At 37.0% G+C, this 19,812-nt stretch overlaps 1 protein-coding gene across 4 annotated transcripts in view; it reads left to right on the top strand.

Annotated features, from left to right (window-relative positions):
* C1GALT1 (core 1 synthase, glycoprotein-N-acetylgalactosamine 3-beta-galactosyltransferase 1) overlaps positions 1–10,600 on the top strand; it is a 21,731-nt gene extending 11,131 nt beyond the window's left edge. For 3 of the 4 annotated variants that reach the window (XM_015558331.1, XM_015558328.1, XM_015558330.1), the window contains exons 4-5: positions 5,357–5,582; positions 6,260–10,600. In XM_015558331.1, the coding sequence (XP_015413817.1) occupies positions 5,357–5,542 (186 nt within the window). In that variant the 3' untranslated portion in view covers positions 5,543–5,582; positions 6,260–10,600. The remainder of the gene's footprint in view (positions 1–5,356; positions 5,583–6,259) is intronic. The other variant, XR_001512433.1, reaches the window with a different exon arrangement.
* The last annotated feature ends 9,212 nt before the right edge of the window (positions 10,601–19,812 follow it).

Raw genomic sequence — 19,812 nt, forward strand, 5'->3', positions numbered from 1 at the left:
ATGAAGTGGGCGGGCATCGGGAGGCCACTATGGCACGGGGCAAGCACTATGGGCAGTCTATCTGAAGTGTACCTGGCGTATAAGACGACCCCCCACTTGGAGGCATATTTTTCAGGGCCAAAAAATCGTCTTATACGCCGGCAAATACGGTAGGTTAGCTTGCTGGTGGGGTCCGGTCGATCGGGACTGAGCGAGACGGGCCAGACCCACCCTGGAGCCCTCCCGCGGTTCCTCTCTGGCCCCGATCATGCACAGGTGGCCTCTTGGGGGATGTCTGAGAGCCGGTTTTGGCCCAATCCCTCAGGTCAGACCGAGGGACCCCACTGGTGCATGAATTTGTGCACCAGGCCTCTGGTCTATGTATATAAAAGCCTAAGCAACTGGATGACCGGACAACCAGCCCATAGCTATGATGTGCACTGACTACCAGGGGTACAGATACTCAACGCAGGAGCTGCCTCCTGGTGGTCAGTGCACCCCATAGTGGGAGCACCGCTTAGCTGACCAATGGGCACCAGACACCAGGCTCACATATGGCGAACATAGCTGCAGCAGCGCGAACCCCTCCCGCCTCTGCAGCAGTGCCACCGAGCGACAGCAGGCTCAGCAGGGCCAGGATGAGTGGGAGCAGCACCCCAGCCGCCTGCTGCTTTGCACACCTTTACGTCCCTCAGGGCCGAAACCAGTAGTCCAACATCCCCCAAGGGGTCCCGGATTGTGAGAGGACGCAGGCCAGGCCTCAAGTTAATTGATAATGCCTCTAGGCAAGTTACTAGAATCCTGTGCCTTCTTTTCTCTGGCCCTATGATAAAAATAAGATACGTCATGCCATCATTCTCTTCACAGACTAGAACTTTTTTTTTAATCCTCGCCTGAGGATATTTTTTTCATTGATTTTTAGAGAGAGGGAAAGACAGAACTATCAGTGTGAGAGACACATTGATTGGTTACCTATTGCATGAACCTTGACCAGGGCCTGGGCCCAGAAAGAGCCTGCAACTGAGGTATATGACCTTGACTGGAATCAAACCCAGGACCCTTCAGTCCACAAGAAAGGCCAGCACTTTCAAATCATCACCAAAATAATAGTTCTTGACCAGGGGCTTTTTTGTTTGTTTTCCATCGAGAGCAGCCTGAAGTTTAGGTATCCTAACCAGGAATCAAACCTGCAACCTTTTGGTGTACAGGACGATGCTCCAGCCGAGCCACCTGGCCAGGGCTTATAGTGTACCTTTTATTTAAATTGTAGTCATTTTTAAAATGGGTGGCAAAAACTAGTTTTTTATGTAAAAATTTATTCAGTTATATTGAAAACTATAAAATAGATTTGGGAATGCCAATACTGACCCAGACTTCCAATGTTGCCTCTTCTTTCTTAGATTCTAAATAAACCCAATGTGAAATCAAACTTCTAGTACTCATCCATTATTTATTACTTTTTCTCCCTGAGTTACTATTTTAAAGCCATCCTAAATATCATACATACATTCTCTGTAGTAATCACTAAAAATACAGTGTAGATAAATTTTATATTGCAAGTGAGAATGTAAAATATTCTAGTTGATCGGAGTTTATGGTCTTAAGTTGGTTGTTCAGAACTTTACTTTTCATACAGTTCCCTTCTCATTCCACCTTCTTAATTCCCTACAAGTGAGTCTTTTCTCTAGAAATAGACTTGTCACCAGAGAATTTGCAGTCATGATACAGTGGATTTAAAATAGATGTGTGTGTGTATTTATATTTATATGTAAATGCGCACATGCGCACACAAAAGGGGTAGGCAAAAATAGGTTTACAGTTTAGAGTATCTGAAACAGTTTATCCTTGTATTATTTTATTTTTCCATTAGAGGCCTGGTGCACAAAAATTTGTGCACTCGGGGGCGGGGGGAAGTCCTTCAGCCCGGCCTGTGCCCTCTCGCAGTATAGGACCCCTCGGGGGATGTTCACCTGCTAGCTTAGGCCAGCTCCCCGGGGGGGATCGGGCCTAAGCTGGCAGTCAGACATCCTTCTGGCAGCCCGGCAGCCCTCAGGGGATGTCCACTTGCCAGCGGGGAGCAGGCCTAAGCTGCAGTCGGACATCCTTAGCGCTGCTGAGGAGGCAGGAGAGACTCCCGCCACCACCACTGTACTGGCAACCGCCAGCCTGGCTTGTGGCTGAGCAGAGCTGCCCCTGTGGGAGCTCACTGACCACCAGAAGGCAGCTCCTGCATTGAGCGTCTGCCCCCTGGTGGTCAGTGTGTGTCATAGTGACCAGTATCCCAGTCGTTCTGCTGTTAGGGTCAATTTGCACATTACCCTTTTATTATACAGGATAGAGGCCTGGTGCAGGGGTGGGGGTCGGCTGGTATGCCCTGAAGGGGGTCTCAGATCAGGGTGGGGGTCCCCGTGGGGTGCCTGGCCAGCCTGGGTGAAGGGCTGAGGGCTCTTTGCAGGCAGGCCAACCCCCCCAGCGGGGACCCTCACCCCATGGGAGTGTGGCCAGCCTGGGTGAGGGACGGATGGCTGTTTGCAGGCTGGCCAAGCCCCCCAGCGACCCAAGCTCCCAGCCTCTCCTTTTTTTCTTTCTTTCTTTTTTTTTTCCAGGGATTTATTTATCTTCTATAATTGAAACTTTATAGCCTTGAGCAGAGCCGAGGGCTGGCCAGGGCATGTGGGAAGCTTGGCTTCCTCCATTGCCGGGGACAACCCAAGCCTCCTGCTGGCTCCAGCTCCGTTGCCGCCGCCCTCTTAGTTGGGTTAATTTGCATACTCGCTCTTGATTGGCTTGTGGGCGTGGCTTGAGCATAGTAGAGGGGTGGTTAATTTGCATGTTTCTCTTTTATTATATAGGCTATGAACAACTGTAAACCTACTTTTGCCTATGTATATAAATATTTCCTACATGTGAAATTGCCTCTTTCATAGGTCAGAAATGATTAAATATGACTTATTCTATTATTTTGTCAGTTTTATTTACATTAACTAATTCATCTGAAACTTACTAGCATATGATGAGGTAGAGAGCTCCTGATTTTTTAAAAAATTGTTAACTAATTATTTCAATACCATTTTTTCATTACTGATTTAAAATACCTCCTTTATCATACACTATGGTATAGTGTAGGATCAGTGTCTGAATTTCAAGTTCTGTTCCATTGTTCCATTTGGTTTGGCTCAGCACCATATGTTTATAACCTTGTAGCTTTACAAAATATTTAAGTTATTAATCTAAGACTGTTCTGGCAACTCTTATGTTGTTTTCCTTGAGTATAAATTTATTAATTTAAGGACAGTGGACATAATTGCCCAGGATTTTTTAGTTTGCCTTTTAGGTCCCCTAGTGAAGCTTTATAATTTTCTTCAGAATTTTATTCCTTCTTAAGTATTTCCCTAGGTATCTAATATTTTTGTTACTATTCTACTTAGACTCTTCCTTAAAACTTCTTAGCCTATATATATGAAAGCTTTTGGTTTTTTAAAGCATCTTTAAAATCTGGCTATGTTCTTAGATTCCTTATTTTGGATGATTTTTCACTTGACTCTTGAGTTTTTTAAATAACCATAATAATATGCAAAGAACTTTTTTATTTTTAGTAATTGTGGCTGTTTTATTATATTTTGTTGCTTATAGTGCTTAATAATAACAGTATTCTGACCATCCATTAAAAAGCAATAATACAATAGAGTGTAACATAATTAATGCAATAAATCTTGTAAAAATATTATTACAATATTTCAGAGTCAAATAAAATTGCTTCCATAGAGGATCAGCAATTTAAAACTAACTACTCTTGTTCTGGTTTTTTAGTTCAGTATGTACTGGCCAGTATATAGCCACTAACATTAAACCATTGAGGACTTGAAATGTGACAAGTTCACATTGAGATGTGCTTTAATTATAAAATTAATAACTGATTTCAAGGTCTTAGCACAACTGAAAAGAATTATTTCATTAATAATTTTAAAAATATTACATATTGAAAAAAATAATATGGATTTATTCAGTAAGATTAAATTACATTAAATTAATTTCACCTACTTTTACTTTTTAAATGTGGCTATTAGAAAATATTAAACGACAGTATGTGGGTCATATATACTTATTGTACAGAGGTAATCACAAGTTGACTTACAGTTACTTTTCATATTTGTTTCTATTATGTTCCCTCAAGCTTTAAAAAGTAGGCACCAGATAATATTTCAGTGCCTACATAGTTGTCCAAGATTTCACAGTGTTTCAAAGGAAAAGTTGAGAATTAGGCCAGAGAAAATACAATGAATAATTTCTTGATAATTTTTAAGCATTGTAAGCTGCGTACTTCCAAACATAAATTATTAAATGTTCAATTTAGTAGGTCAATATGAATCTTCTGTGGTAACTTACCAGACTGTCTTTCTCCTTGGGTCCTTGCAAAGACATTAGATAGGATCCCAATTTTGTTGGCGTCACCAGAAACATTCTCCAGATACCAGTTCTGATCCCCAAGTGACCTGTGATTGTTTAATTCTATGACCAGGTTTTTTTTCCCCAGTTTTCTATATTTTTATGTGTTTTCATTCTTGTTTGTTGTATTTTTATTTTGTTTTGTTTTAAACTTCTTCTCATACCAACTGTATTAGGAATGTATGAGAATTACGTAAGTGTGAATGAAGGTTTAAACTCTTACTGAGGACCACCTGAATGTGATTGTTCTATCAATAATAGCTGACATTTATTGAGCATATTTTATAGGCAAAGCATAGTCCTAAGCATTTTATGCATATTATCTCCTTTAACCATCTTTTGCAGATGGGGAAATTGATGCTTATAAAGATTTAATAACTTGCCAATGTCATACACCAGTAGGCAAAATTTGGATTCAAACCTAGGTTTGACTCAAAACTTCCTCTCCTACTATTTGGGTTAATGTGTAGATGAAGTATTAGATTGCAGAAACATAATAGGCAAGGCTTTCAAAAAAAAAAATAGGCAAGGCTTTCTAGTTACTGAATGTTCTGAAGGCACCTTTCTGGAGCTCAGCCAAACGAAAATTGATAGTGAGAAAATTATGAAGAGAAGGCAAAACTTGAAGAAACAGAGCTTTATCCTTTGTATTGAAAAAAGTCTCAAGATTTTTTTTCTGCTGAAACACTATAGAGTAAGAGAATATTATTTCAATTTGAAATGCTTTAGCAATTTCATATTTGGTTTTAAATCATTAGGAACTTTAAAAAATCCTTTCTTCCAGGTCTAATAAATTAGGTGCCTTTTTAAACCTTGCCAGCTTTAATTATTGGATTCTGTTAAAATTAGTGTTTCCTTTATCACTTTGTGCGTACTGGATTTTAATAATGTGCTACTTACTTAATAATGTCTGTTTCCTTTACTTTTTTAGGGTCCTGGTTGCTGTTCTGATCTTGCAGTTTCTTTTCACTATGTTGATCCTACAACCATGTATGAGTTAGAATACCTCGTTTATCATCTTCGTCCATATGGATATTTATACAGATATCAACCTGCCTTACCTGAAAATACACGGAAGGAAATAAGTCAAGCATACAAAAATGAAGATCCAAAGTAAAATTTGGGAAACCTTGAAAGAAAAGCATAAATGAACAGAGGTAAAATGTCTAACATTGCACTGAAGAAGAACTTCTGCATTTCTGATGTAGAACACTGGAAGCCCAGTGAAGAATTCTAAACGAACATTCCGTATTAGAAATCTTTCATATGAATGCCTATAAACTGAAGCTTTAATAAGCTGTGAAGTCTGTTAAAATGTGTTTTGATACAGTAATATATATATTACTTGTGTTTTCATAATGTTGGTAAGGCAGAGGGGCTAAAAAGATTTTGTTGCCTGTTTCTGACCACATGTATTATTTTCACTGGGAAGTTAAAACAGTTGCTAAAACTACACTGTACCATATTTAATAACACACACATGATGCTAAACAGATCTGCCTTAAAATTTTAGAAGGAAGTATTGTTGTTCAGTGTTGTTTATAAACTCAAGACATGAGTTTATATTCACAGTATGGTATAAATGAACCCCTCCTCTCCCAATACATACCCGTGTGTAGTTTTGGCTAATCTAAATTTTGCTGTGACTGTTTAAAATTGGCAGTATTTCAGAAGAAGAAGGTAGAATAAGAATGGCACTCATCCTAATGCGCATTAATAAAACCACATTTTGAAATGATCATGGACCTTGATTATAATATATATATATACTTGGTTCTAATTAATAGTTAACCATATAGATATACCTCGTTTTATTGCTTTATGTACTTCACAGATGTTGCGCCTTTTACAAGGCAAGAAAAAATTTTCTCTCCTCAAGAAAAAAAAAAAAAGATAACGACTCGCTTTATTGCGACACTTGCTTTATCGTGGTGGTCTGGAACTGAAACCGCAATATATCTAAGGTACTATGCTGAGTCGCCATTGTCTCTTCTAAATATGTTTAACCATTCTTGGATACCATTTTCAACTATTAATATTTACTCAGAGCTTTAAAGCATTTGATTAAATATTTTGTTCCCATATTTACCCATTGTTAATTATGGGTAACTAATAAATAGTAACTTTAATGCTGCTTGGGGAATGTTTTTTGATATCACTGCCACTCAGGAATTACTAAGCTACACTTTTAAGTGATCATTTAAAACTCTTTCCAACTACATAATTATAGTTTTTTTAATTCTTATCCTGTTGAGAGATAACTTGTTTTGTGCCTTTCATAACTTCTTTAAAGCAGTTTTAAAATTCATTTTTAGGATCTAAGGTGGTTATTAATTACACTGGCAAAATAATTTGAATGCGAGATTTTGACCAGAGTTAATTAAAAACATTAGAAAATGCACAATGCTTAAACAAGCTGAAATATGTCAGGTATTAAAAGACAAAATGCTTATTTTATGACTAATATCTAAATTTGATGCTGATTTATGTACAGGGTGGGGCAAAAGTAGGTATACAGGTGTTCATATAGAAAATAATACAATAATTAATAAATAATACAAGAATAAATGCTATTTTGTCCCATCCTCTATTTGGGGATGATTGTATTGCCAATAGATAGATAATTCCAGTTGAGCAGAATACCCATTCAAGACTGTCATCAAAAACACATTCATGAATATTTTGTTCTTATTTTAGTGACCCTCTATTTAAAGAGTTTCTGGAAGGGAAAAAAAAAATGGTTTTTTGTTATCTTTAGCATATTACCTGAGTGTATCATAACAATATTTTACAGACTTTCTGTAAGATTATCATAAATGGTACAACTGATTTATATTTCTCTTATGTTTATCATGCTAATTTCACATGGCTGTCACACCATTGACTCTTATGTTTAGCTAAATAGTTTATATTTATTGTGCCAAAACATGTCAAAACTATGACCTCTTTAGATGGTATAGTTGAGAGAATGTTCATCTTAGTGGCCAATTATGGATACTATGTCTATGTAGTGAAAACTCACACCAATTTTTACCTATTAAATTGTTTTTTATTGTTTTCATGATGGTCATCTGCTAAAATTTTAAGGCATTCACTCTGTTCTTGAACAGCTCTTTGCTTTGGTGTGGATATGAATTTATCTGAGTCCATATTTGCTACTTTTCTGTACTAGAAGTATAAATAGTTTATTATAAACATCCAAAAACCTTAAAATTTACTCAAAGGAAATGAACATTGTGATAAATCCTGGGGTCCTGAGTTAGACTACCTGGGTTTAAATTCTCGCTTCATCACTTACTAGTTTTGTAACCTTGAGCAATTTCCTTAATCTCTCTGTGCCTCAATTTCCTCATCTGTAAATTAGGGACAGTAACACTACCTACCTCACAGGAATTTTATGAGGATTAAATGAGTGAATATATGTATGGCTTTTAGAATACTGTCTGGCCCAGAGTATGAAGCAATAAATATAAGGTTTTAGTCTGTTAACTTGGAGTGTAAATATTTGTTTCAAATGAATGAAAAATTGCTTTAATCAAATCAGATATTGAAGGAAATATTTTATTCATTTCTTATAAGTAATAGCTAGTTTTTATCTGATGCATATTATTTGCCAATTACTGTGCTTAGATACTCTTTGTACATTAGTGTTAATCCTCACAAATTGGATGCTATTCCCATATTATGGATGTGAAAACTGAGGCTCAGAGTTAAAGTACATTTTCCACTGTCACAAAGCTAATAAGTAATAGCTGGGATTTCTACTCAAAGCCTATGTGTTCTTTGTACCGTATCAGCCCAGAGGTTAGTCATTTAGCATTTTTTCCATTTTTACTTACTGACATGTGATAGATACATTGGCCAATAATAGTAAAATTAACCAACTTGTCATGATGCTTCTCAGATTGTGGTTTTTATACTCTTACCCGGGAACTTGTTAAAACACCAGTTTCAAGACCCCAAGCCCAGAAATTCTGAATCTAGCATGGGACCCAGGACTATTTTTCATTCTTACTAGATACCCTTAGACTGTGGTTCTCAAAGTGTGGTCTAAATCTACAATGTATCAGTATCGTTTGGGAAATTGTTGGAAATGCCATCTCCTGGGCCTTGCTCATACCTACTGGAGGCTAGAGTCATGTTTAAACAAGCCCTCCGGGTGAGGCTTATTCATCCTAGTTTGAGAACCTAATAAGCTCTGTGTGATTCTGATGCAGGTGATCCTTGGGACATACTAAGGATTGACTGCTGTGTAAGTAAAGTATCTTTCAAAGATTTAGATAAGGCATTTTTAAAGTAAGTGTAGTCCATTTTTAAAGTAAATGTAAGACTTTAAAGCTGATTTAAAGGGTCAGTGGATCATTTATTTTGGCAAAATTCTTTAGCTTCTTCAGAGTGACTAACATCAGGACCCACACCGTAAAATCTATAGTTCTTTGAGTTTAGGAATTTCACATTAGTGCAGGAAGGATTCATTAAGTAGTACTAATTCATTAAAAACATCCTAAATGAGTGTCATCCCAAATGCCCACTGTTGTTAATAAAAATGTTTAAATAGAGATAGCAAAATACTCTTTTACAATATGCATAATGGGTTGGGGGTTTTTTTGCTAATTTTGACACTATCAAAATTTCATTACTTTTAAAATCAGTTGACTGTCCTACATGACCTTAAAAAGCAAAAAATTCAAGTATTTGATAAAGTACATAAAAACAGATTTCAGATAATACAGATAATACTGACTTATATTTTAAATTAAGATCTCTGTCATTTGGATAAATGATTTTAATGTGGCCTCTCCATTACAGTATGCTTGTATTTTCAATTGGGAAGTTCATAGATGATGCAAAGCAGATTGTTGTCCCAGAGTTAAATTAATTGTTTTTAGATGCTTTAAATTTCAGAGGAGCATTTGCTACTATAAGAAGATTAGAAAATAAATCACTGACCAGTTTTGAATATTTTTTGGAATATGGTTATTGGATTTGGGCATTTAATTTGCTAACTGATTATTTTCATAATTGTTTTTGAGTGTTAATTTTTCACTTCCTTGAGCCTGTCAAACAGCAGTGTCCCCAAAAAATGTATACACACTTTTTTGGAATTAGTAATTATTACATTTTTGGGGGGACATCCTATATATTACCAGCTTGAAGATTGAAAATCCCTCACTTGATTGATTCGATAAAATCTGTCCTTTTATTCTCCATTTAAATTTTCAGTTTAGAGTATTATGTCTTTGACAGTTTCTGCTTCTTTGTATTGATTGCCCTTTCTTTATTTTCTAAAACTATTCTCCATTTTCTAACTTCTCTTCCTCCCACCCTGCCAACTACTCTTAATATTGCCTTTACAAGGTTAATTAGCTGTTATTAGTGATTAGAATTTGCATTGCTTATTGATAATTTCATACCTATTAACTTTAAGTTTCCCTATGAGTTTAGAAGTAAAAATCTGTCTAAGAATAATGTCTGCTGGCTCTCCGAATATTGCCCTACTTAAAAGTCTACAATTTTAAACTAATTCTAGATATATAATTATTAAATGAAGTAAAGTTATTTATATTCCACCTCCCCCCTTTCACAAAACAAACCAAAAAACTCATTTGCCTGATTTCTCTACTTTATAGTAGGCCTGACAGAAACATACTTAATAAATCTGGGGGATAACCTGTGGTTTAATTTATGCTAAAATGTAACTTTTCTTTAAAATTACTTATGTTTATATAATTACTTATGTTGAAATAGAAATTTTAATACAGATTAGACTAAGAAATTTTACCGATTCTCTATAGAGAAACCAATCTAAAACTAGTGTTCTGTTTCAACTTCTTTACCTCTCTAGTTTTCAGTTTATATCAGTACAGTTTAAATAACTTTGCAGGGCCCTGCAAATTAATAATTCATATAAGGTATGTTATTAGAGGGAAACTAATCTTACTGCTAAGCAGTGTGCTATATTACACAGTGAATGTTTGTGTTTTGGAATTTAAAAACTATGTAAGGTAATAGTGTCATGAATGGTTTAACAATGTCTGGTGACTTGCTTATTTTAAGTGATCACCGATAAGTCAGAGAAATGTATTTTTAAATATGTTTTTTAAAGTGCCTTTTGAACATTTTTAAATAATGGATTTAAACAATTGAGTAAAATAAATTACCATGTTTAAAGCTGTTTCATCTGGTTATTTTTAACTCATGTAAAAGTTGCAGGAGAAACTCGTCCTCTGGGTAATTTGGGAGTTATTTTATAGAAAATATTAATTTAAATTGTGATAGGGACCCTGGGATGCGAAGGCCAACTCTCTGGTCACTGGCCAGGGCTGAGCGAGACATTTTATATATGGCAAAAGGCATATGAAGTTCTTTGCTCCTACTATGTAAAAACATCTTTCCACCTTTGCTTATTCTACGTATGTGAAGGCTTCCTGAAATGTAATCTATAGTCCAAAAACGTGTTTTGAGGCACATTTCCTCCAGAGCTCAGGTCTATTGATTTAAATCAGTCTGGGATTTTAAAATAGGAATAAAAATTGACGTGCCTCTTCCTAAGCAAATGATTACAAATGTTCATGAGGCCCTTGAGTCTAGCCTATCTGCTTCCATTTTCAGTAACCTGCTACCCTATATGTTCGTTATTAGTGCATATGTGTACATTTGGATTAAACAGCTTTAGAAAAGCTAAGGAGTTTCCCAGTTAGTTATATTTAGTTGTGTCACTAATTGATAAGTCATTAGAGAAGGGGTTTATTTATCTAAACATGCCGATTTACCTACCACCTATTTCAAGTTTTCCTAAGGTATAGTCCAGTGATACGAGACTAATTACTGAATTTATCTTCTTGCTAAACATATTTTCTATCTCAAACATATTTTACATCAGATTTAATAACACTGACAATATAGATTATCCAAATAGAAATTGCTTTAGTGTTTAAGACTGAATGAACATTTAACCACTACCGTTAAGTTCAGCGACATTGACACTCTCCAAATAAATCTGTCACTATTAGTAGCACATGGAAGTAAACTTCGTTTTGCTGTGAGTTTGACTTGTTACTAATAAATGAATTTAGTATTGCTGCCTAGAATTTTACTATAATTTATGAAAAGCTGACATAAGTGGAACCATTTTAAAATAGAGCTAGGGTAGCCATTCCAGAGGAACTGCTTTGTATGTCTTACTACCCAACATCTGGAATGTTTGAGCTGGGAAAAACAACCATTGGACTGGGCCAAACCAGCATTGTATTTCAAACAACTGTTTGCAAAGTTAACAGGAAAGCAGACATCCTGATTACCCACTAAAAATTACAGACATATTTTAGAATTAGCACCACCATGTATATGTATCGAATAACTTTTGCACCTACAGAAATTCCTTCCTTCTACTCATGTAGTTATTTCCCTTTCCTTTCTCAAAAAAACAAAACAAAAAACACGCTTGCCTTCACCCCTCATCAGCACACCACTTGTTCGGGCTTCTGCCTGTATCAGTGCTTCTTCCCAAACAGGTATTCTTTTTTATCTCAAATTAACACTTGTTGCCTCTCGCTTTGACCTTTTATTTTTAATGAACAGAGTCTTAAAATTATCTTTGTGTTGAATCATTTCTTCTGCCAAAAGAACCACCAATTGTTTGTGCTGGTGTTACTCGTATTCTGTTATTGATGCTTGTTTTTATAGAACTGAAAATTTGTCCAGGTTCTTTATACCCTCTGATATATTACCTCTGGATAGTGCAGTTGAATACAGCTGCTTACTTTGCAATAATGAAATACTCATTGTATCTTTTTAGGCAATTCCTTAGGATGTAAGCTATTTGGGTTCTTCATTGAATGTCTAATGGAAGATTAACAGTACTTCCAAGTTCTGACTTTTGTTAGCTTCAAATCTTTCTTCATAGAACTTACTCTAAACTGCATTGTCTTTCCTCCTTCTATACCTGTAACACTACAAACATACTCCTGGTAGCATTTAAGTTAAATTCACTTTCCATTAATTTTGCTGTTGTTAGATTGTAGAGGAATGGTGATAATATCCAGAAAGTAGTTTAAAAGAGAAGCAATGATTCAACTTTTTGTTTAGTTCTATACGAGGCTGTCTTTCTGTATTTGTACTATTCACTGGTGTATGTGTGTCAGAAATAGATAGGAGTAGAAAGCTATGGTTATTTTAATCATTGGATTTATCTTTAATTAAAACGATTGCTTTTTAATACTAATTAGGTTTATATAATAAGTAATTGTATTTGATGAGGTGACAGTAACTATGTGCTTAGAGTAATTTGGCATAGATTGTTTATAAAAAAATAATTTTTACAAATCTACTTGCCTGGTTGAATTTCCCCTCACTTTTTGCCTTTGAGTTTCTAGCTCTTTCTGAATTCCCTATTCTTGTATTCTTTCATCCCATGTATTTTCTTTTTTCCTTTCTTTTCTTCTCATTGGCAGTAATTCTTATTTAAGATTTTTTATTGCCCCACTTTCCATTAGATGTTTCGAAGACTTTAAAGAATTACTTATCACTGAGACCGGTTTGGCTCAGTGGATAGAGCGTCGGCCTGCGGACAGAAAGGTCCCAGGTTCGATTCCGGTCAAGGGCATGTACCTTGGTTGTGGGCACATCCCCAGTTGGAGATGTGCAGGAGGCAGCTGATCGATGTTTCTCTCTCATCGATGTTTCTAACTCTCTATCTCTCTCCATTCCTCTCTGTAAAAAATCAATAAAATATATTTTTAAAAAAAAAGAATTACTTATCTTTTAAGAATTTTAATTCCCTCTCATCAGCTGAACAAACTTTCTTGGAATTAACTGAAAGGAGAAGGAAGAGACAGGACTTCAAGAATGCACGCCAGTATAATCCTAGAATATCCACTTCCTTTGGAAATGTTTCTTTCTAAAACCTACCCAACGAAAATATGGGTACATTTTTAAATACTTGAAAAGCAGATGTCATCTTGTTTGGCAAAAGTGGTGAGTGAGGTTTTTTTTTTTTCTTTTTTTTTTTCTTTTTTTTTAGTGTGAGTGAGGTTTTGAATGGCACTCCTTGTGGCTGAGGATAACTCTTAGGAACAGAATCACAAATATTTCTCTACTTTGTGAAAAGTGAGGCAGAGGATTCTCCTGTGCTTTGCTGTTGCCTCCTGGTACATAATTGTGCACTGGGTACTGCCATCTTCTGCTGTGGCGTGTATGTGGCTTTGGAGGAAGGACTTCTCTAATTACCACAGCACAACTGAGGCCAGACGTCAGGAGTGTTCCAGAATAACAGAAGGAAAGTTCCATAGAATAATTAATGAGAGCTGCCCAGACACAGTGGGATTCTCTTGCCTCTCACCAAGCTGTTTTTTCTTTAGCATCTGTTTCCAAGGCACCAGAAGTAGCTGACCTACCCCCCGCCCCCCTGACTAGAAGCATTCTGGGTACCACCACATGTTTAGAGTCTGAGCTAAATTGACATCTGCCCTAAGAAAAATGAAGATCTCCCTTCACCCAGTCTGAAGCTGTTACTCCTCACTTCCTTCTGGAAAACTGACCCTTCCCCTGGGAAACTGACAGTGGAAATATGTACTCTCTTCAGAGAAGTGTGGTCTGGATTTGTGGCCCCAATAAGAAAATCACCCAAAAAGTCTGACATCAGTATATTTCAGGAAGTCTGAATTGTTTGTGCTTAAGTAAAATCACACACGGAGCAGCACCAGCCCAAAGCAGGTGAGGCTGCACCAGACTCACTGCTGTGCCTGTTCCATCTCACTGCATTAGGGTTTCAGACATCGCAGAGGCGCCAGCTTCAGCCATGGTCACCTCGCTACAACACTAGTCAGCTTTGAAACTTAACAGAAGGATACTTTATGATATCATTTTTTATTGTGTTCTTTTTTAAAAATTATCTACTTTCAAATCAGTCGCCACCCTCTTTAAAATAACATTTTGAAAGTGCGAGCAGAAAACAGAGTTTGGAAATAAGTGAATGACCTCTATTTTCTTAGTTATCCTAAATTAGAATTGTAACCAGCTCTTTCTGAGATCCTTAAGTAATCATGATAATTGGTATTATTTTCCATTTAAAAGTCTCCTAACCTTTACCAGGTTAGACCTTCATTTCATGTTTTATTGTCCTTAGACCCTCTTAGACTACTAAATCCTCACATTTACCAAATGGAAAACTATTCAGCGGTCTAGTGACTCAGTGAGGATAAGTGAAGCAGAACTGAGTGGTGAAATTTAACCTGAATCTGAAGTTTCAAAACATGGCCATATCCAGTATTCTTTATCATACACTGTTGACTTAGAGGGTGGACAGGGATGAAAAACAGCTGTGTGCTCAAATTTTAATTTAAGATCACAAATGACCTCATTTGGGTCAATTGACCTCATAATGTAAATTAGTGCCTTAATATAAAATTTTTGCTACATATTAAGCAATAGAAATTTATTTGGCCTCTTACTAATTCAGTAGTCTTTACCAATCCTAAACTTAACAGAATATTTTCTAAATTTGCTCTTTGATAACTCTAGATCACTGCATAGAATTATTTGAAACTTGCTTGTCAGGATGTCTTAAAGAATTTTCCTTTTTTCTCTTTACATCTAATTATACATAATTAGATGAGTAATTACTCAAACTTTCTGTTGTTACTGAAACTGAAATAAGTAGAGCAAGAGAAATGGATGCTGTAAAGATGTGAAGCAGTGACTTTACCCAAAAGCACAGTTAATAATATCAGTGGGATTAATTATTCTTTTAAATTACATTAAAGAACAGCTCTGTGCTGTCCTTGTAGGTTGGTTTCCTTTGAACTGGCACCATTATTCTCCAGAATCCACCTTATGTGACAGGATGGCAGTGGTATCCTCTCTAAAGTACTGTACTTCTCACACCTAAGATTTCAAAATTAACCTCACCCTCTGTCATATCATGTTAAAATTTGGAGTTGTCACGGTTATTTCCTCTTTCACCTCTCCTACAGTTATTCCTCCCAAGGTTCAACCCAGGCTATTCTATATACACAAGGTCAGCAAATATTTATTTTGTTAGCTTTTATATAAATCAACATCACACCCAGGAGGCTGGGGTGTGGTAACATAGACATCAAATCTCCTAATACCCTGATTCTAAACCAGTCAGTCTACACCCTCTTTCATATGAGAAAGAATTGCAGAAAGTCTGACAAGTAATCTGGCTTCTAGAGTCAAGGACAATGTAGTTTAATTAAATCTTGACTGTTCCTGACATTTCAGAACTGTCTTTTAGGAACAGTAGCCCTCTCCCATGAACAAAGCAGGGAACAAAACTCATTCCTCAGGGGCCTCGCTCTTTAGTTCAGTGGTTTGGATGGAGAAGGGAGATATAGAGACCACACAAATACAGTTCACCACTTTTTTTCTTGGTTCACCACTTTTCTCCTGCTTTAGTATTCTAGTCTTGAGTAAAGGTGACTAAAGAGTAACTTCAGTATCATATTGTGATCCTCACAGTTTCCATCCCATTGGGTAATATTTATCTGTACCTTTGAGCTCTCTGCTAAACATGTGAGATGAGAGAAATACTACTATTAGAGAAGTGGAAACAGGTGAGACCTCTGCTCCATCTCCAACAGTCAGGATTTAGGTGCAGTCTTCCATTTTTTAAGACTCTCAGAGAGAATAAACATGATATCTTTTAGTAACAAGAAGAGGATCACACTTCTATCAATCATTGTGAAGGGAGGGCTGGCCAGATGGAGGGTGGGGATGAGCAGCTAGGAAAAGCACGGCAGAAGAAACTGCCTTGAGATGAGAAGCAACTTCCAAGTGTCCTGTAGTTCAGGCCTACGGTTCGTTTCTTCAGTCTTTCTCATTAACCCTTCCCTCACTTGCCTTCTACACTTTTAAAAAAATCTTTATTGTTGAAAGTATTACAGCTGTCCCCCTTTTTTCCCCTCCCTCTACTCTTAAAGTCCCATTCTTGTATTCATGTGAATGACTGTTTTTGTCCCCAGGTGCTTTGCTGGTCCTGGGGTTGCAGAGAGGAACTCGGTGTCTAGAGAAAGCTACCACAACTTAACTGGAACAGAGCCAATGGTAGTCTTCAAATATGTCAAAATAAAATGAGCAGTGAAGGCAAGAAGTGAGTCAAACACTACAGATGCCTATTTACCTGAGATAAAACCTTGCCAGGTGAACTCTTCAGGACAAATGAGGTTGCCTTTGAAGGCTCAGCTTTTTATGAGATTAGAGTTTGAAGGAGGTCAACCAGAAACTTCAGTTATGAAAAGTTTTGTTGGTAGTGTGTGTCCACTAGCAAGCCATTGAGTTCTTGGTTTCATTTATCAAATACTTCAATTCTAGAATTTCCATTTTGTATTGTTTTTAAGTTCCCAGGACTCTTCCAGTGTTCTCAATCTAATTTTTTTTATGTCTTTAAACATATTAAGCACAGACATAAAATCCATGTCTGCTGCCTGGTCAGCATGGCTCAGTGGTTGAGCATTGACCTATGAACCAGATCACAGTTCAGTTCCCAGTGAGGGCACATGCCCAGATTGCGGGCTCAATCCCCAGTGTGGGGCATGCGGGAGGCAGCCGATCAGTGATTCTCATCATTTATGTTTCTATCTCCCTCTCCCTTCCCCTCTGAAATCAATCAAAACATATTTTTAAAAAATAAATAAAATCCATGTCTGCTATTCCCATTATCTGGACCCTGCCCCATGGATCTATTTCTATTGCCTATTATTTTTTTTGGTATTCAGTTAGATTTTCTTGTCTTGTTATTTTTGAGTATCACATTTCTCAGTATTCTTTTGAATAGGAAAAATGAATTTGTCTCTCCTAATGAAAACCATAAAATTTATGCTACCCAAAGCCTTCAGTGGCAGTGAAGATCTCAACCCAAGAACCCCACTCACCTGCTCACTGACCTAGTGAAGTGAAGATGTTACACAGGGAGCTCAGCAAAGGATTGACCTCAGAGAACCAAATGAGAGAGGAACACTCTGATCCCTGTGATGTATATAATACTTGGATTGTGCTGATTAGTGTTCAATCTGCTAAAGAAAGTCCCGTTCATTTTAGACAATCGAGGATGAGCAGATCCACGTGGTCTTCGGAGGGAGGATAAGCTAGAATTTAATGCCTTTGCAGTGACTTCGATGGGGGCTCCACAAACTCAAATTTAGAGATCAAGGATTGAGGCAGCATCTTTTTTTTTTTAATATATTTTATTGATTTTTTACAGAGAGGAAGGGAGAGAGATAGAGAGTCAGAAACATCGATGAGAGAGAAACATCGACCAGCCGCCTCCTGCACATCCCCCACTGGGGATGTGCCCACAACCCAGGTACATGCCCTTGACCAGAATCGAACCTGGGACCTTTCAGTCCGCAGGCCGACGCTTTATCCACTGAGCCAAACCGGTTTCGGCTGAGGCAGCATCTTGCATTCCTTCAGCGTTTTTGAGTCTTAGAAGCCAGCTACGCACTGTATATTAGCTTGACCTAAATTCATTAAAAGCTACATTTGAGAGAAATTTCCTGGTCTTCATCTAGACAGTAAAAGCTAAGGGTTGGACCTTGTGCACTTCTAAATAGGTAATACTTTAATCTCTAACGGAATTTCTAAAGTTGAATATATATATTCTGCACGTTCTCAAGTTTGAAAGTCAAGTCTTAAAATATAGCATAGACTCCAGGTCTGGGCTTTTTTGCTGTAGTTAGAACCTTAATGTTGTACAACCAAGAACTCCTTGAAACAGTGAATGGACTGGGTCATGCTCACACCAACAAATCAATAGTAGTGTTGCAAATTGTATTCAGAGACTAAGCACAGACATCGTGAATATTATTAATTTGATTTTGTCTTTTAAAGCCACATGCCTGTCTCTTAAAGTTTTATAGCAGAATAGATTGGAATTATTGCTATTCACCAGCTCACCCATCGACCACATTGGTATTGATCTTAGAATGGGGAAATAAATGGAGAGGATAAAATAAAATTATTTTGGAATTTTATGAGCATTATATTAAATGTCTTCTAAGAGACAATCTTACATGAAAAGATGTAAGAATAAAAACAGAATTGAGGAAAGTTTGAATTACATATTTAGTTGAAAATTAGAAAGATGAGATTTTAGATTTACAAAGAACAAGAATTATGTCTCATTCATCTTTATGTCTCCCAGAGAGTTGGTCGTCCATAAATATTTGTTCAAGTAAAAGGATCTCAGACCCTGACTTCATTACTTAAATCTTGTATTGTAACATACCTGTGTGCTTTGGTCACAATCTATGGGGTTTAGGCTAGATTTATCTTTGAAGACTCCTCTGGCCCTAAAGCTAGTCATCATATTCCATTTTTCTTACATTTTTGTGTGTCCAGGAATCACCTGGTATGCTAGTTATTGTGCAGAATCCTCGACTAAGTGTGTCTGGAGTGGTGCCGGAATCTGAAAAATTTTTTTAAATATATTTTATTGATTTTTTTACAGAGAGGAAGGGAGAAGGAGAGTTAGAAACATTGATGAGAAAAACATCGATCAGCTGCCCCCTGCACACCCCCTACTGGGGATATGCCCGCAACCAAGGTACATGCCCTTGACCGGAATCGAACCTGGGACCCTTCAGTCCGCAGGCCGATGCTCTGTCCACTGAACCAAGCAGGTTAGGGCCGGAATCTGAATTTTTAAAATCATTTCAGATGATTCCAACGCAGGTAATATGGAACCTCACTTCGGAAGCATTGCATTATGCTGTATACTCTTGCTTCAAGTGTTTGCTTAACATGTAGCAATGTATATAGTACTTATCACTCTAAAGAAGGTAATTTTTTAACCCAAAATGATTTCCTGTAAAAATATGTATTTTACATTTTTAAAAACCGTTTGAAGCCAAACTTTTACCCAAGATCAATATCACAGGAAGCCAGGCTCTTTCCCACACCTCGCCCACATCGGGCCTTGACTTCCCACCACATTTCAGAGTTCCTTGAGCCCTAACTGTTTATGATTGGCTTAAGAAATATTCTTTTCAAACTATCCCAATTTCCTCAAAAACAACGATATCGAAAGACCTAGAAAATGTCTACAGAACTGTCTACTTTGAAGCATGAAATAGGTATTTACATATATGAATTCATATGTTTTAATATCCAAACTGATTCCACCTTACCATATTCTTAGACACTATCTGTTGTTCTCTGTGGAAGTTTGCAGATACGAGCTTAGCTTCAGCATGTCAGTTCCAGCCAAATTAGCACTTTAACAGGTCTGGTCTGGCGGTCAGTGAGTCCAGTCTCCTGCTCTATAGTAGGACCAGCCACATCCTAAGGAGCAACACTTCCATCAGGCTGCCTCTGCAGGCCCTGTGCTCACTTCCCCTGCTGACCACTCTACAAAAGAACTAAGAA

The sequence above is a fragment of the Myotis davidii genome, unplaced genomic scaffold (assembly GCF_000327345.1).
Source record: "Myotis davidii unplaced genomic scaffold, ASM32734v1 scaffold187, whole genome shotgun sequence".
Classification (NCBI taxonomy): Eukaryota; Metazoa; Chordata; class Mammalia; order Chiroptera; family Vespertilionidae; genus Myotis; species Myotis davidii.